At 43.0% G+C, this 18516-nt stretch overlaps 1 protein-coding gene across 3 annotated transcripts in view; it reads right to left on the bottom strand.

Annotated features, from left to right (window-relative positions):
* Positions 1–18516, bottom strand: part of PHKB (phosphorylase kinase regulatory subunit beta) — a 120868-nt gene that overhangs the window by 27371 nt on the left and 74981 nt on the right. For all 3 annotated transcript variants that reach the window (XM_087728940.1, XM_087728939.1, XM_087728941.1), the window contains 6 exons: positions 16189–16271; positions 15998–16088; positions 10022–10083; positions 9705–9867; positions 8087–8168; positions 4243–4300 (listed from right to left, as the gene is read on the bottom strand). In XM_087728940.1, the coding sequence (XP_087585066.1) occupies positions 4243–4300; positions 8087–8168; positions 9705–9867; positions 10022–10083; positions 15998–16088; positions 16189–16271 (539 nt within the window). The remainder of the gene's footprint in view (positions 1–4242; positions 4301–8086; positions 8169–9704; positions 9868–10021; positions 10084–15997; positions 16089–16188; positions 16272–18516) is intronic.

Below are 18516 nucleotides of genomic sequence, written 5' to 3'. Positions count from 1 at the left end.
CTTAATTGGTTCGTGACTCTCCGAGACGCCTTGCCAAGTTTTGCAGATATCGGGCTTGGCAGCTCTCCAAGCCAGATAAGGTCTGTGACTGTAAATCCTCCCTTGGAAGACTGTGCTGGATATGAATAAGAAGAATTCACAGTCAATTAATAAAAGGGTTTTTTGTCGGGACAAGGAGTTGGCTTCATGGTCTTGGGAAGCCTCGGTCAGAACACAAGAGAGGTGAATCAGTAGACAACATTCCCCCCCCCCCCTGGAAATAAGACCTGGTGCCTTTTTTGGGGGTGTGTGTGTATATATATATATATATGTATCTATTAGATTTTTTACAACCCCTGGTAATTATGGGAGGAAGCTAACTGCTTCCATCATCTGTCAGTCGGCTCGTCACAAGAGTCCATCACGACAGAAACCCAATATTTTATTGTTGCCTTTGTTATATTTGTGGTTTTTTTTATTTCTGCTGATAAATAAATAAAGGGAGACTAGTATAGATCTATTTCAAGCTATTTAGCTCTCATCAGCTGTAAATCCCAGTAAGGGTATGGCTAGCTGATGAGAGCTAAATAGCTTGAAATAGATCTATACTAGTCTCCCTTTATTTATTTATCAGCACAAATTAAAAAAAAACCACATATATATGTATATATGTATATGTCAGGGTCTTATTTTCATGGAAACACCTTTAGCCTTTATTTTATTAACTTTAGATTTCCCTGGCAATCTGCATTTAAAAAAAAAAATCTTTTGAATGGCCAGAATCTGATTTCCCATCCAACTGTACCGTTTCATTTATGAATGGGGAAATCAAAGGCTTCCACTTTCTCAAGAAAGCCCCTGGGGCAGCAGAAATCGTGTGGTTTTCCATTGGACGGGAAAGGGGAAAAGACCTCACTGAAGTTATTTAGCATCCGCTGACAAAATCCTAGTCCTGGAAATAAAACGCCGAGTATCCCACTCTTCCTAAGCAGTCAATAATTTTCAACAGCCTCTTTCAGCCGATCGCCAAAGATTAAAATGATGGCTACAGATGGCAGTGAGATCATCACATACAAGTCTACTTTCCGATAAATAGGAATTAAAAGATAGGTTGAGAGAGGCAGCCGACACATGATGAAATTTTCAAGTGGCTAGACAAATTATTTGATCAATGCAAATGCCTCAAATATCACGGCCATATTAAATGAGGGTGGTTAATCTTTCCTCCTTAGAATGAACAAAATGAGCTTTCGCTAGCAGATTTATCTATCTACCCGTTCATTCGTCTATCCATCTGTTGCTGAATTACATAGCTTAGATATCAGGAAGAGAATGCGTGAGTGAAATAAAGAACATAATTAAGAAAATGGCAGGACTATTTTTTTTTTCTTTCTGTCTTCATGATCCCATTTTCCTTCTATGTTAGATCTTTTTGGAGGTGCAGCTGGAGGCAAAGTTTGGGAAGAAGGAAAAAAACAGAACAGAAGAGCAAAAAAAAAAAAATGTCCTACATGCATATTGTCCCCATTTATATTTGCAAATTTATCCGGAGCATTTATTTCTGTGTATCAAACATACTGTGTTCGATCCTAGGCAGAGGCAAATATTTCTCTCTCTGGGCACACTGAGAATATATCTGCTGAAGAAAACTCCGCATTGGCAACAGGAAGAGCATCTGGCCATTAAACATTCTGCTAGCTCAATTCAGTTGCCCTGACTCCACCCCGCAAGGGATTATGGGGTCATTAAATGAAGAGGACAATTTATTTTTGTGCATCAAAGGAGCTTTACTGTTTAAGGTGGAGAAAAAAAAAGGAATTCAGAAATTATTCTTGGTTTTCCCTGCCTCTTCTAAAGACACTCCAAAATTTGATTTCCAACACAGATAACTTAATCTCAGCAAAAATGGCAATCGAAGGATTCTCCCTGTGCGTTTGTGTGTGTGTGTAAATGCACTTAATGAAAACGAGAGCACATAAAATGCTAAGATTAAAAACAGGCCGAAGCTTTTCAAAGTGATTGGTTATTAATACAGCTATTACTCTAGAAAACAAAGGACTGGATGCTCCATGTTGTCTAACGCGGAAATCAGAAGTGGAACAATCACGTGTCGGAATTAATGAATGAGTGTGCGATAGTCTGCTTAAGTTAGCACAAAAATCCATCAGCCAAATTGATTTTGCGTTTGATGACAATGGGATGCACACACTCTTCAAAATCAAGTGCAAAGCTCTCTTCTTTTCCCTTCTCTCTCTCTCTTGACAAGAAAAAACACCACAAACAGATACCAGCAAAATGCAAATCAGCCACACATCTCAAGCAGAACTGTTGCAAACCTGGGTACGCTTTACCTGTTTCCCATGGACTACCAAAGTTGTAATATGGGGAGCTAAAGAAGCAGCAAATTTCTGAATGCACGCTGCGCTGCAGCGGAGCACCAACCTGGATTTGATACACAACAGAGGGGTTCAAAGGAGGAGATCTCCACACCTATTCCCCCCCCAAAAATCCTCTTGGTAGCCCATGCATTCTACACACTATAGTTTCTTTCTTTTTTTCTGCAGTGGATGACAACTGCTCGGAAATTGGAGGGAACCTTTGGTTTTGCAAAAGGAGCTCTACAATATATCTTCATGTACGCAGTCGTTGCCTTGGCACTTGATGGCTTTCCAAACCCGTCAAATTTCGGGATTCGGCACGTTTAGAAGCTGAAATCTTGTCCCAGTACTTGACTTCCTCCCCGTAGTCAACATGCAAGGAAGAACTTGTGGATGTCGGCTTCCTCCTGACTCCCAATTTCTTCTGGATGAACTAGTGGGCGGCGTGGTAAAAGTCACGCGGCTTCCTCAATACCGTCGGTTTGAATATTTGGTGCGTCTTCCGGAACGAATTACTAACAAGGGCCAAGGTACCACTGGTACAATGATAAAATCCTCTACTATAGAATTTGCTGGTTGTTTATTTTTTCCCCCCTGCTTACCGTTTGAGGGATCAGAAGATCCCTGAATATAATCTGACTCCTTCAAGACATTTTGCTTCTCATCCAAGAAACTTCTTCAGTTCTGACTGGATGAACCAATTTCGCTGTATGTATTTTGTACAATGACAACGAAGACTATGCTAAGGGTGGGAAATAGAAGGATCTACATTTGCAGTCTTCTGGTCATTAATACTCTTTCTGAGAGTCGTGGGGCCACTTGGAGGTTTTATCTATGCCCTCAGGGTCACCTGAATTGGGCAAATGAGTGTGGAGCCTTCTTGGAACAAAGACTGTGTTGTAAACAGGAGATAGGTGGTGTTAGCACAGATAAACCTCTGGGGCCTCCGTGACTCTCACAAAGAGTGCTAATTACCAGATGATTGCAAGGAATATAAATCCTTCTATTCCTCACTATTCAGTCAGAACAGCAGAAGCTTCTTCATGGATGAGAAGCAAAACCTCTTCAAAGAAAAAACAGAAAGTCCACTTGCCTCTTGGGGGGAAAAAAAAACGGTTCCACCACAAAACCACGCTCGACTAAACCGCGCCCGACTAAACCGTGTCGCTGACGTCATCAACAGGGCGACAACAGCGCGGAGACAGAAGCACACTGTAAACCCTAAACCTAAAATTAACCCCTAAACCTAAACCTAACCCCCCTAAACCTAATCCTAAACCTAACCCTTAACCTAACCCTAAACCTAATCCTAACCCTTAACCTAACCCTAAACCTAACCCTAACCCTTAACCTAACCCTAACCCTAACCCTTAACCTAACCCTAAACCTAACCCTAACCCTTAACCTAACCCTAACGCTAACCCTAAAGCTAACCCTAAACCTAACCCTTACCTTAAGTTGAATCGGCTTGCTTTCAAAGCGCTATTTAAAGCGCCCTTCTTTCTCCGCGCTTGCTGTTGTCGCCCTGTTGATGACGTCAGCGACGCGGTTTAATCAGGCGCAGTTTAGTCGAGCGTGGTTTTGACGGGTCACGAAAAAAACACCTTTGGGACAACCATGACCTGGATGACTGAGAATCCCCATAGATATGTACAGTTAAGAGGCCCCCTCCTTCCTTTGTATAAATTAAGCAGCGATTCGTATAGCCCATAGTGTCACACGGAGATATGATTCCGAATTTCAGGGGGTGTGGTTTTGGGTTTGGTTTTTTTTGCAAAATCAGTAGACATACATCGACTCGAACTGCTGAAAATTGGCATAGCGCTGTAACTGAGAAAAATAAAGACAATCCCGTATGTGAAACTGGAAAGTGTCGTATACAAACCAGAGTTTTCTGCTGCCGGCTTTTCGGTAGATCCTTTCGATATGATCGGAGACGGTGCCTAATTTGTACATAAAAGACAAAACAAAAAGAAGCAGAAATAAACAGTATGATTTCCTTGCAGCTGCTAGGAGATTCCGCGTTATCAGCTTAACTTACTACAAAGGTTAATGGCAACATTACCAACCACTCCTGCTGGGAGGAACAGCGAACGAGCCACACTTTTCCACGCAGGTTTATGCAAATATTTAAGCACGTATAGATATTTTATTTCCAGGCTTCAGGTTCCTGGCAGAAATCAACAGTTGCCCCGTGTTTTTTTTCTTCTTCTTCTTCTTCAGCAGTTGTAACCTGCAGAGCTACTCTGACAGCATATAAACTAGCCCGCACTTACATAATTTGATTCCAGCTGAATAACTACCATTGCAGCATTAAAATGTTGTACCGGGGTTACAAATAAAATGTTGTTTTGTGGCTTGCTTCGTGCTTTATGTGCTAGCTGGGTGCTCCTATGCTCTTTTTTTGTGTTGCTTTTTTAAAAATTAAAAAAAAGCAAAAATTAAAAACAAAAAAGGGGGCCATGAGAACGGCTTTGCTGGGATTTGGTAGATTAGCCTCCAACAGGAGCAAACAGCTGTGAAGAATGATTGAAATGCTATGAATCCTAGCACATGTTTTTGGCTTATAATCCTTCTTTTGAGATTCATTGTTTATTATGTAATGCTCAGAACAATAACAACAACAAAAACAACAACCACCCCCCCAAGTCCTTCTTTATAGCACTACAATGGGGAGGGAACCCATTGTTCCGAAATTAGAATCACAATACCCGAAACAGTCTTTGAAGTAGGAATAAAGCAAAGTAAATGGAATACACCGACTGACTAAGGTGCAAGATTTGATAAGGACGTTTTAGCAGCATAAGGATTTATGCTTTCATTTGCAAATTGAGGGTTATTTTTTAAGGGTGCATTTTAAAAAAAAAGCCTTTGGACATTTAAAAATGCCAATGGGCGTATCTTTAAATACGCTCTATATGGGGCAGCCCTTGAAGAGTATTCGGAGACTTCAACTCGTCCAGAATGCAGCCGCGCGAGCGATTTTGGGTGCACTTCGGTACACCCACGTTATACCTATCCTCCGCGAGCTGCACTGGCTACCGATCAGTCTCCGGATACGCTTCAAGGTGCTAGTCGTAACTTATAAAACCCTTCATGGTATTGGATCTGGGTACTTGAGAGACCGCCTGCTGCCAATTACCTCCCACAGACCCATTAGATCACACAGGGTTGGCCTCCTCCAGGTGCCATCTACCAGCCAATGCCACCTGGCTGTTACCCGGGGGAGGGCCTTCTCTGTGGCAGCTCCGGCCCTCTGGAAGGAACTCCCCGCAGGGATTCGGACCCTCACCTCTCTCCAGGCCTTCCGAAAAGCCGTCAAAACCCGGCTTTGCCGGCAGGCCTGGGGGGGATGAGTTCCCTCCCCTCTCGACATGTATGGTTGTGTGACTGTTGTCTACTTTTATTATTTGTATTTTGTCTTTTTATGTTCCCCCTTTTTTTCCCCCTTGAATTGTTCGCCGCCCTGAGTCCTCCCGGAGAAGGGCGGCATACAAATAATACAATACAATACAATACAAATACAAATGGATGGGGCTGCAACGAACCAATTGGGAATATTACCCTACTCTATTAAATCACTGTTTTCTCTACAGGTAGTCCTTGACTTACAACGGTTCATTAAAGTTGCAAGGGCACTGTGACTGATGATCATTTTCCACACTTGCAGCCATTGCTGCAACCCCATGCTCACATGATTTAAATAGAGGCTTGACAACTGGTTCCTATTTATGACAGTTCCAATGTCCCAGGGTCACATCATCCCCTTTGGCAAACCTTCCGACAAGCCAAGTTGAAGGGGAAGCCAGAGCCGAGGTGGCGCAGTGGTTAAATGCAGCACTGCAGGCTACTTCAGCTGACTGCAGTTCTGCAACTCGGCTGTTCAAATCTCACCGGCTCAGGGTTGACTCAGCCTTCCATCCTTCTGAGGTGGGTAAAATGAGGACCCGGATTGTTGTTGGGGGCAATGTGCTGACTCTGTAAACCGCTTAGAGAGGGCTGAAAGCCCTATGAAGCGGTATATAAGTCTAACTGCTATTGCTATTACTATTCACTTAACGACGGTGTGACCAATTTGACAAGCGCAGGGATTCGCTTAACAAATGTGGCGAGAAAAGTGGGGGCAAAACTCATTTAGCGAATGTCTCACTTAGCAACATAGATTTTGGGCTCAGTTGTGATTGTGAGTCAAGGACAACTTGTACCAGGTGTCTACTACATCACTAAAGGTAACATGTAAGGTGAGATACACAACAAAAGGTGGAAGAGAAAACAACCCTTCTTCCTCTTCCTCTTAGGGAGCCGAGGTGGCGCAGTGGTTAGGGTGCAGTACTGCAGCCACTTCAGCTGACTGTTATCTGCAGTTCGGCGGTTCTAATCTCACCGGCTCAAGGTTGACTCAGCCTTCCATCCTTCCGAGGTGGGTAAAATGAGGACCCAGATTGTGGGGGCGATATGCTGACTCTGTAAACCGCTTAGAGAGGGCTGAAAGCCCTATGAAGAGGTATATAAGTCGAACTGCTATTGCTATTGCTATTCCTGCTTCATCTTAACAGATGGACCTGGATTCCTCCAATGGTTTCTACGGAACTGTAGACTAGACTAGAATAGGATAGGATAGGATAGGATAGAATAAGAGAGTTGGAAGGGACCTTGGAGGTCTTCTAGTCCAACCCTCTGCTTAGGCAGGAAACCCTACACCACTTCAGACAAAGGGTTATCCAACATCTTCTTAAAAACGTCCAGTATTGGAGCATTTACAACTTCTGGAGGAAAGTTGGTCCACTGATTAATTGTTTCTAACTATCAGGAAATTTCTCCTTAGTTCTAAGTTGCTTCTCTACTTGTTTATTTTCCACCCATTGCTTCTTGTCCTGCCCTCAGGTGCTTTGGAGAATAAGTTGACCCCCTCTTCTTTGTGGCAGCCCCTGAGATAATGGAACTCTGCTATTATGTCACCCCTAGCCCTTCTTTTCATCAAACTAGACATTTCCAGTTCCTGCAACCGTTCTTCATATGTTTTAGCCTCCAGTCCCCTAATCATTTTTGCTGCTCTTCTCTGCACTCTTTCTAGAGTCTCCACATCTTTTTCACATAGTGGTGAGTCCCTCTCACAGTTACTACTATTGAGCAAGGCACCGCATACATTGTACCTGTGCATTTTGCAAATTGTCCGCCAATAACACACAAGCTATGGGAAGTCTTGACTTGTGACAATTCGTTTAGCAATTGTTTGAAGTTACGAAGGGGGTGAAAAAAGTGAGTTATAGGATACAGGTCTTCCCATTTACAACTGTTGCAGAATCCACACAGTAATGTGATGGTGAATTGGGCTCTTGACAAATGCCATATATTTTTGAGCATTGCAGAGTCTCGAGATCCTGGGTATTGCCACCTGCAATCTTCCCAGCCAGCTTCTAACAAGAAGGTTCAATGGGGGAATCGGGATTCCCTTAACAACTGTGTGATTCACTTAAAGACCATGGCAAAAGGGTTTGTAAAACTGAGTGAGACTCGCTTGAACAACAGGGTCCGTTAGCGATGGAAATTCTCATCCCAATCGAGGTCATTAAGTCGAGGAGTATTCTGGATTTAAAGGAGTTCAGTTCCTTCCATTTTCTGGCATACACCCCCCCCCCCCGAGCAAGATAGTGATGCCACTTATGCGCTGCATATTCGCAACTCATGTCCCATTAACCGATAAGCAAAAGAGGCTCCTGCCAGCCTACCTTCCTTGGTGATAAAATTTGGGCCTTCCCTTTTGAGCAAAATGCTCAACAGAATGATCTGGCTTGCCACGCAGCTGCAGTCCTGTCGAGGAATAATCATCAAATTGTAAAAGGTTAGTAGAGACATGTGTGATTCTCCCAAGGTTTTACAGAACACACTCTGCTGTTCGTTGGAGCTATGGGCAAGACCCTGCTGGGAGTCTTCTGTTTAAGAGCCACAGTGGCGGAGTGGTTAGAACGCAGTACTGCAGGCTACTTCTGCTGACTGCCGGCTGCCTGCAGTTCGGTAGTTCGAATCTCGCCAGGCTCAAGGTTGACTCAGCCTTCCATCCTTCCGAGGTCAGTAAAATGAGGAATATGCTGACTCCATAAACCACTTAGAGAGGGCTGTAAAGCATTGTAAAGTAGTATATATATTCCTTCCTTCCCTCCCTCCTTCCTTCCCTCCCTCCCTCCTTCTTTCCTTCCTTCCATGGTGGTACAATGTTTAGAGTGCAGTAGTGCAGTCTAGTTCTGCTGACTGCTGGCTGCCTGCAGTTCAGCAGTTCGAATCTCACTGGGCTCAAGGTTGACTCAGCCTTCCATCCTTCCGAAGTCAGTAAAATGAGGAATATGCTGACTCCATAAACCACTTAGAGAGGGCTGTAAAGCATTGTAAAGTGGTATATATATTCCTCCCTCCCTCCCTTCCTTCCTTCCTTCCTTCCTTCCTTCCTTCCTTCCTTCCTTCCTTCCTTCCTTCTCTCCTTCCTTCCTTCCCTCCCTCCTTCTTTCCTTCCTTCCATGGTGGCACAATGGTTAGAGTGCAGTAGTGCAGGCTAGTTCTGCTGACTGCCGGCTGCCTGCAGTTCGGCAATTCAAATCTCACCAGGCTCAAGGTTGACTCAGCCTTCCATCCTTCCGAGGTCAGTAAAATGAGGAATATGCTGACTCCATAAACCACTTAGAGAGGGCTGTAAATCACTGTAAAGTGGTATATATATTCCTTCCTTCCTTCCCTCCCACCCTCCTTCCTTCCCTCCCTCCCTCCTTCTTTCCTTCCTTCCTTCCTTCCTTCCTTCCCTCCCTCCCTCCTTCTTTCCTTCCATCCATGGTGGTACAATGGTTAGAATGCAGTACTGCAGGCTAGTTCTGCTGACTGCCGGCTGTCTGCAGTTCGGCAGTTCGAATCTCAACAGGCTCAAGGTTGACTCAGCCTTCCATCCTTCCGAGGTGGGCAAAACGAGATGCAGATTGTTGGGGGCAATAGGCTGATTCTGTAAACTGCTTAGAGAGGATTGCAAAGCACTGTGAAGCAGTATATAAGTCTAAGTGCTATTGCTAAATGGGGGGGGGGTCTCTTCTGACACAGCAACCCTCTGCAAACTTTTCCTATCCTGATAAGTAATGTTAACTGATAGACATTTTTCAAATGGGGAATGTCTTCCTTGATTTCTATAAGGAGTTCTCACTTTGGTAGTTGGAACCAAATATAGTAGTTAGAGAACTGGAAAATACAATAGTTTTTTCGGTATAAATGAGAAGGTAAGTGATCAAATCAGTGTTTCTCTGATCGATCCACCATTGTGATTGTGACTTTCTTCCTTACGCACCACAGATCAAGCGTTTAGAAACTCACATTCAGTTTCTGAAGTATCTCATGCAGTGGCTTGTTTTTCCAGTCGCTGTGATTAATATCTGGCTGCTGTTCTAACTCAGTTGCGTTTGGCGTGCTGGTTTGCCTCTTGACTTTTGAATGTCTGGGAAGCTCCAGTTCTTCAAAACTCTTAAATTCCGGAGGCCTGCAGAAAAAAAAATATTGTGGAGCCTGAAAAATCTAACAGATGCTTTCACGATGTACCTTTCTAACACGATGCTGAACGAAGACAAATGATCTAGAAAGCCCATCGGAGGCCCGTGAAGCTATGGTTTTACTATCATTTTGGATATACGTACTCCTCTGTGTCATTGATTCTTAAGAAATCCAATTGTTCAACCACCGCTCCAGATATTAATGTCTGAAATACAGAAGAGGAATGGAAGATAAAAACAGCATTTAGTAGAAAACATGGGAAATCCATACTTTGCTGTAATAATACATAATAACACACTGCAAACTGCTTTTGAAAACGCAACCATGGAAGGATGGAGGGATGGATAGATGGAATGGTCAGCCAGGTAATACAGAGAGAGAAACAGAGGGAGTGAGGAAGGAAGAGAGTGGGCTCTCTCTCTCTCTCTGTCTCTCTCTGTCTCTCTGTCTCTGTCTCTGTCTCTCTGTGTGTGTCTCTCTCTGTCTCTCTGTCTCTCTGTCTCTCTCTGTCTGTCTCTCTCTGTCTCTGTCTCTCTCTGTGTCTCTCTGTCTCTCTCTGTCTCTCTCTCTCTGTCTCTCTATGTCTCTCTCTGTCTGTCTCTCTCTGTCTCTCTGTCTCTCTGTCTGTCTCTCTCTGTCTCTCTCTCTCTCTGTCTCTCTCTCTGTCTCTCTCTCACTGTCTCTGTCTCTCTCTGTCTCTCTGTCTCTGTCTCTCTTTGTCTCTCTCTTTGTCTCTCTCTCTGTCTCTGTCTCTCTGTCTCTATCTGTCTCTCTGTCTCTCTCTCTCTGTCTCTCTCTGTCTCTCTCTCTCTGTCTCTCTCACTGTCTCTGTCTCTCTCTGTCTCTGTCTGTCTCTGTCTCTGTCTCTCTGTCTCTCTGTCTCTCTCTGTCTCTCTCTGTCTCTCTCTGTCTCTGTCTCTCTCTGTCTCTGTCTCTCTTTGTCTCTGTCTCCCCCCCACCCCCGGAGAGAAAAAAAGAGAAAGAGACAGACAGAGACAGAAAAAGAAAGCAAGAAAGAGAAAGAGAGATTTGAATCTTTTTCAATATCTGCTGCCTGGATATAGATCAATAGATACAAATAGACCCTGCTCGCTATTGTTCATACATGTTGCAGCCAAGTCCGTTTTAACAGATTGTACTAATTGACCGTCATTAAAATTTTCTTTCAATTGAAGGTTACAGATACAAGAGCTTTGTAGCATATAGATAAAAGAAGAAGATCTGCAGAAATGTTAGAATAGATTAACATATCAGAGCTTCAGCAGCAACTATGTTTTTTTTTTATTTCCTCAACTTAAAAAAAAACCCAACCCTTTGTATTTCGGCTCCTAGTTATCCTAAGCTTCTGAAACTTTTAACTCTGAACATACATAATCCTAAATCATGAATATTACTCACACAGTCCCTCTAATATGTGAGAGCCAGCACATTCAAAGGCTCTTCTGAGGTTTTTGCAGAGGGGAAATAACAAATACTCCTAATAGTGAAAAAGGACACTTTACATCCTGCAATGATACGTTTAATATTATTAAACTAGATCTGTCTATCCCAGCTGCTTGGGAAGGACTCAGTAGAGGAGCAAAAAGGCCAAATCCGGTTTAAACATCTGGCTGACTGTGTGACCAACAAAAAAATATATAACACAAATTCTAAATCCCACGAAGATGATAATTTTTGCACAAAATAAAGCTGGTCGGGAAAAAAGTTGCCCCTATAAGTGATGGCTAAACTTTACACTGCCGCATGCCAAATGTGCATGCCTGCACCCCTAATGCCACGTGGCACGACAAAACCACAAAGCCCTTATCCGCAGAGACATAAGCGCGTCGCTAAAGCCGCGACGTCATCACCGCGCGTCATCACCGCCGCGACAACAGCACGGCAACAGAAGGGCGCTTTAAAACGGCGCCGCGGCAGAAAGCCAATTTCAATTAAGGTAAGGGTTAGGATTAGGTTTAGGGGTTTGTTTTAGGGTTAGGTTTAGGGTTAGGGTTAGGGTTAGGTTTAGGGTTAGGGTTAGGGTTAGGTTTAGGGTTAGGTTTAGGGTTAGGTTTAGGGTTAGGTTTAGGGTTAGGTTTAGGGTTAGGTTTAGGGTTAGGTTTAGGGTTAGGGTTAGGTTTAGGTTTAGGGTTAGGGTTAGGTTTAGGGTACTGAGTGCTTGGGAATGCGTGGATTTGCCCTCCGCGATTATGTCATCGCGGTAGGGTCGCGTTTTTCCTTAGCGCTTCAAATGGCGCGAATTAGTCTTCGCGCTTATGTCTCCGCGGATAAGGGCTTCGCGGATTTGTGGTGGAACCCTAATGCCATGCACATGTGACACCCTCCCATGCACCCTGCCTCCCCGTGCATGTGCATGCAACCCCCAGTGCTCCCCCACCCCCGCGCATGCATGCACATCTCCCGCATGTGCCCCGGCCCCATGCATGTGTGGCAGAGACTCAAAAACCAGCTGGCTGGCAGGAGGCATGCGCTAATGCACAGTGTAACTGAACAAAGGCAAGGGGCTGCATGCCCACAGAGCTGGCTCTGTGTGCCATCTGTGCCATCAGGCCCTATAAGAAAGACTAGCCTCCAGATACGGCATGAACTTTTGTTTTTTTTTTTATTATCCTAAGCAACTGTTACTTCAGATGTTAAAGTATGTTTCTAGCCCCTCTTTCCCCCCAGGATTTTATTGCAGAAGGAGAAAGAAGGATTAGCTGTCTATCTCTTCCTCCCAACCGTCCAATTCAATTTCCCTCCCCAAATATTTATGTTTTGCTGGAGAACAACGATGCCCTTTTTCTTATTAATATTTTATCAGGTTTACGTATTATCTGCTCTTAATCCTTTGAATATTCAAACAGATCTCTAAGGGGACAACAGATTACCCTGAATCAACGTTAAGCTTCCCGATGAAAAAGGGTTTCACATTGGTGAGGCAAAACTAATAAACATAAGGTTAGAGTAACTTTTCATTTATATCGCGAAATATATCAAGAAAACTGTGCCGCCGCAATGGGAAGGCTGCCTCTCTGTCATAATTTGATTTACCTGTTTTATACTGATCTTTATATTCCCCGTTTATCTTGTATATCTGAGCACAAATTGTAATAACTTTATTATAGCCCATAAATGGGGAAAATATTCTAGCCGAGCCTGGAAACTGTAGTTTTATGACCAAAATGGAAGGTATTTTCATGCAAAATTATATAACTCTTCTATGAATTGATGTCTAAAAGGCCTAACTCTCTGCATACAAATGCAAAAACGGCAAGTAAATTATGAACACCAACATATATTCCCTCTAATAGATAATGCATTATTAGCATTTCATAATCTCACTATTTCAATTTTTTCCTCTTTCTATAATGAAATGGACGATGTCCAAGAATGCAACAGTGGGGTAATTTAGGAAATTAATGCTCAAGCCTTAGCAAAAGAAAATGTTGCATTATTTAAATCTGGGAAGTAATTGTGTGCAGGTCAGGTTGAAAATAGCACAATTGCTCCAGCAGTTTATCCAGATGCTAAAGATTCTGGCAGCCTTTATTTATTAAGGACGTAAGCAACAACTTTTAAAAACAAGAAAGGAACACAAAACTGTTGAACCAAACATTGTCTAAACAGAAGCTGGGTTTTATCAGTTGTCATCACTTATTTATTTATTTTAGCAGTAGACTTATATACCACTTCATAGGCCTTTCAGGCCTCTCTAAGCGGTTTACAGAGAGTCAGCCTATTGCCCCCAACAATCTGGGTCCTCATTTTACCCACTTTGGAAGGATGGAAGGCTGAGTCAACCCTGAGCCGGTGAGATTTGAACCGCTGACCTGCTGATCTAGCAGTAGCCTGCAGTGCTGCATTTAACCACTGCGCCACCTTGGCTCTTGTTATCACTGTTATCTCCTCCTCATTGCATGGAACTGAACCCCTAAATTGGCAAGCAATAGGAAGTGTTGGAATTGATTTTGAAGACAAGGACTGGATTAATACATTGCCTGGAACTGTAAACATACATAAAGAAGTTTTATGCATGTTTAATACTTTGCCTTAAACCAGTTAACCATGGTTTAATGGATATAGCATAACTGAGCGAGTTCACACATGGCTTGTTTTTTTATTTGTTTTTTCTTACAATTTTCTTTTTTCCTCTTTTTTTTCAATTTATATTGTTTTATTTTGTTTCCTAGTATGGTTTTTGTTGATTCTATTGCTAAGTCTTGTATCTTAAGATTTATGATAAATGCATTTTTATGATGACTATGATCATGATTTATCTCTTATAACTTTTATGTACAAAAGCACCGAAGACAAATTCCTTGTGTGTCCAATCATACTTGGCCAATAAAGAATTCTATTCTATTCTATTCTATTCTATTCTATTCTATTCTATTCTATTCTACTCCTACTCTACTCTACTCTACTCTACTCTACTCTACTCTACTCTACTCTACTCTACTCTACTCTACTCTACTCTATGAGAGTCAACAGCCCCCAAGTCTGGAGATGACTGATGAGGAATACAATACAATAGCAGAGTTGGAAGGGACTTGGAGGTCTTCTAGTCCATCCCCCTGCCTAGGCAGGAAACCCTATACCGTTTCAGACAAATAGCTATCCAACATCTTCTTAAAGACTTCCAGTGTTGGGGCATTCACAACTTCTGGAGGCAAGCTGTTCCACTGATTAATTGTTCTCACTGTCAGGAAATTTCTCCTCAGTTCTAAGTTGCTTCTTTCCTTGGTTAGTTTCCACCCATTGCTTCTTGTCCTGCCCTCAGGTGCTTTGGAGAATAGCTTGACTCCCTCTTCTTTATGGCAACCCCTGAGATATTGGAAGACTGCTCTCATGTCTTCCCTAGTCCTTCTTTTCATTACACTAGACATTCCCAGTTCTTGCAACCGTTCTTCATATGTTTTAGTCTCCAGTCCCCTAATCCTCTTTGCTGCTCTTCTCTGCACTCGTTCTAGAGTCTCCACATCTTTTCTATATCGTGGCGACCAAAACTGAATGCAGTATTCCAAGTGAAGAAGAGGAGGAACAGCTGGGTCCCGTGCCTGATGTGTGGAAGCACAGAAAGCAGAGGAGAGAAGGGCAGTGGAAATCTATGGGCTGGTCCTTGGGAAGGAGGAGCCACCGCTGCTACCGAAGCCCCACCCACGCTCTGGGGATAAAAGGCAGAAGGCGGAGGTGAATAGATGTGGCAGACAAACTATTCATCTCCCTGCAGGGACAGACAAGTTAGCCTGCAGTGAGAGAGAAACCTTTTGCCGGTGCTGCCGGTCCTCAAAGGAATCTTCGAGTTCACCCCAGAGGGTTTGTTATGTTTGGGTAGCTGAGTCAGAACAGACACATTGATACCTGCTGATTACTTGAAATTTTATGCCATGCATCAGTTACATTTTATTTAATTACATTTTATGCCATGCATCAATGAAAACAGTCACTCGTGCCCTTGTGACCTCTAGACTGGACTACTGCAACGTGCTCTACATGGGGCAGCCCTTGAAGAGCATTCGGCAACTTCAGCTTGTCCAGAATGCAGCCGCGCGAGCGATTGTGGGTGCACCTCAGTTCACCCACGTAATACCTATCCTCCGCGAGCTGCACTGGCTGCCTATTGGTCTCCGGATACGCTTCAAGGCGCTAGTCGTCACTTATAAAGCCCTTCATGGTATTGGACCTGGGTACTTGAGAGACCGCCTGCTGCCAATCACCTCCAATAGACCTATTAGATCCCACAGACTAGGCCTCCTCCGAATTCCATCCGCCGGCCAGTGTCGACTGGCGACTATCCGGAGGAGAGCCTTCTCTGTGGCTGCTCCGACCCTCTGGAACGAACTCCCCATGGAGATTCACACCCTCACCACCCTCCAGGCCTTCCGCAAAGCCCTTAAAACCTGGCTGTTCCGACAGGCCTGGGGCTAAAAAATCGTTGCCCCTATCTTGAATGGTATGATTGTTGTGCTTTTTAAATTATATATTGTTTTGTGTTGTTGTTAAACTGTTTGTATCCCCTTTCCCCTTGTCAAGTTGTGAGCCGCCCTGAGTCCCCCTCGGGTGAAAAAGGGCGGCATACAAATGAAATAAATGAAATGAAAAATGAATGAAATGAATGAATGAAAAGACAACTGTACCTGTAGCCTATCGACACGAACTTTCACTCCACCGACCACACCGTTCTTAAAGGAGGCAAGCATGTCCAGTATGGGATTGAATCTGCTTCCCCTGATGTAAAAGAAACACGCAAGGTTTTATGTTGCAAACGTCTCAAATGTCCGAGCTTTGGGAATCTTGTGTGTGTGTGTTTCTATGGGCGAAGTCTTACCTTATATTGTCCTCTCGGATGAGCACAAGGAATAAAGGACGGCCGTGCATTTTCCAGTATTGTTTAATGAACTGCAAAGCATTCTAGGGAAATAAAGCCCCCACCCCCCAAAAGGAGAAAAAATATTAAAAGAGCGTAAATTGCAATTTTTTTTTAGCAAAACAAAACAATAGGTGAGAATGTGTGGATGTGTTGAATGCATGTATGGCTGGCTGAGGAATTCTGGGAGATGAAGTCCACATATCTTCTAGTGGCCGTGGTTGAGAAACGGTATATACAATGCAATTTAGATCTGGTACATAGATAGATGAAAGACAGAGAGAGAGACAGAGAAAGACAGAAAAAAAGGGGGGGCAGACAGACAGACAGACAAAGACCTCAGAGTTTTGATTTTGTTGGGTCTGCTACTTGGAACCTTGACACAGAGAGAGAAAGAGACAGAGAGAGACAGAGACAGACACAGACAGAGAGAGAGAGACAGAGACAGAGAGAGAGACAGAAACAGAGAGAGACAGATAGAAACAGAGACAGAGAGAGAGACACACACACACACAGAGACAAAGACACACAGAGAGAGAGAGAGAGAGACAGAGAGAAACAAACAGAGACAGACAGAGAGAGGGAGATACAGAGAGAGACAAAGAGAGAGAGAGATAGAAACAGAGACAGAGAAAGACAGAGACAGAGAGATATAGAGGTAGAGATTACATATAATTCAACCCTTGTATATATAATGCATATAATGCACTGAATTCTGTGGGTTGAAGTGCATACATCTTGAAGTGCCAAGGTTGAAAAACACTGGTATATACGATGAAATTTCAATCTAAAACAGATCTGGATCAGTGCAATATGGTGATTCCTGAAGATGATTTGTAACACGGAAATGAACTCTGTGGAAAAGGCTTCATTGGCCACAAACATTAATGAATTTCTTAGGAGGCCCATGTCAGAAATATTTACTGAAATGGCATTTTAGGGAATGTTCTTTTTCTTCAGGGATAATCTTTATTATCCTACTGAAAAGAATTATTTACAGAGGGTGGCAAGAGCTACATTCCACTGTCGATGTCTCCAAAAACTTCTTTATCCTCCAATTTTTTTTTAAAAAAAAATGGAAACCACCAAGTCAATCCACTTTAAACCCCATGGAAACTGAGGGAATTCAAATGAAGAGAGAGAGAAGGGGGAAGGGAGGGAGGGAGGGAGAGAGAGAGAAAGAAAATAAGAAAGAAGGGGAGGAGGGAAGAGAGAGAGAGAGAAAGAAAGAAAGAAAATAAGAAAGAACGAAAATAAAAAGAAAGAAGTGGAGGGAGGGAGGGAGGGAAGAGAGAAAGAGAGAAAGAGAAAGAAAGAGAGAGAGAGAGAGAGAGGAAGGGAGGTAGGGAAGAGAGAAAGAGAAAATAAGAAAGGAGGAAGGGGAGGGAGGGAAGAGAGAAAGAAAGAAAGAAAGAAAGAAAGAAAGAAAGAAAGAAAGAAAGAAAGAAAGAAAGAAAGAAAGAAAGAAAGAAAGAAAAAAAGAAAGAAAGAAAAAGAAAGGGGAGGGAGGGAGGGAAGAAAGGAAGGAAGGAAAGAAAGAAAAGAAAGAGGGAGAGAGGGAGGAAAGAGAAAACAAGAAAAGGAAAGAAAGAAAGAAAGAAAGAAAGAAAGAAAGAAAGAAAGAAAAAAAGAAAGAGGGAGGAAGGGAGGGAGGGAGGGAGGGAGAATATTTTTTGAAAGGTAAAATTATAGAGTTCTGTTCTCTGGCACTGAGTGTTCCCTGATTATCCAGCCCAATCTTTACAAACCAGCAGATGCTGAAAATGCTGTAAATCAAAATCTCTCCTTGGGGTTTCCAACAACTTTGTAATTTCCTTCTGGAGCACCAGGATTATTTTTTCCTCACTTAGGAAAGTAACGCTTACCAGCTCAAATGTAGATTTCTAGCAACTTTGATCAATTCAGCATCACTCCAGTCTCTCTCCCCGTCTCTCTTTCTGTTTCTCTTTCTCTCCTTCCCCATTTACAGCTGCGTGATTAATCCTCAATTTAATTTTTTACAAAGAAAGACAATCCTGATACTTGGGCCCTTTTAATGTGGTTATTTGATAGTGGAGGGCATTTCTCGAAATCTGTCTGCTTCATGCTGGATTTCTCTTTGACTCATTTCTGTGCTTCTTAGGAAAATAAGAAAAGGGGTGGCATCTTATAGTGAAAGAATATTTTTATAGGAAAAGCAATCCACAAATGTTCTTGGCTCCAAATGCAGTAACTTTCAACTTTGTGGCTAATATATGGAATTAGCTATATAATCCAATCTAATGCAAATCAGTTCAAATTATGCCTGCT

This window comes from Thamnophis sirtalis, unplaced genomic scaffold (assembly GCF_051295495.1).
Source record: "Thamnophis sirtalis isolate CommonGarterSnake01/CBP01778 unplaced genomic scaffold, rThaSir2_p1.2 scaffold_14, whole genome shotgun sequence".
In the NCBI taxonomy this organism is placed as follows: domain Eukaryota; kingdom Metazoa; phylum Chordata; class Lepidosauria; order Squamata; family Natricidae; genus Thamnophis; species Thamnophis sirtalis.
Note: the sequence above shows the minus strand (reverse complement) of the source record. Positions and strands in the feature narration are given on the sequence as shown.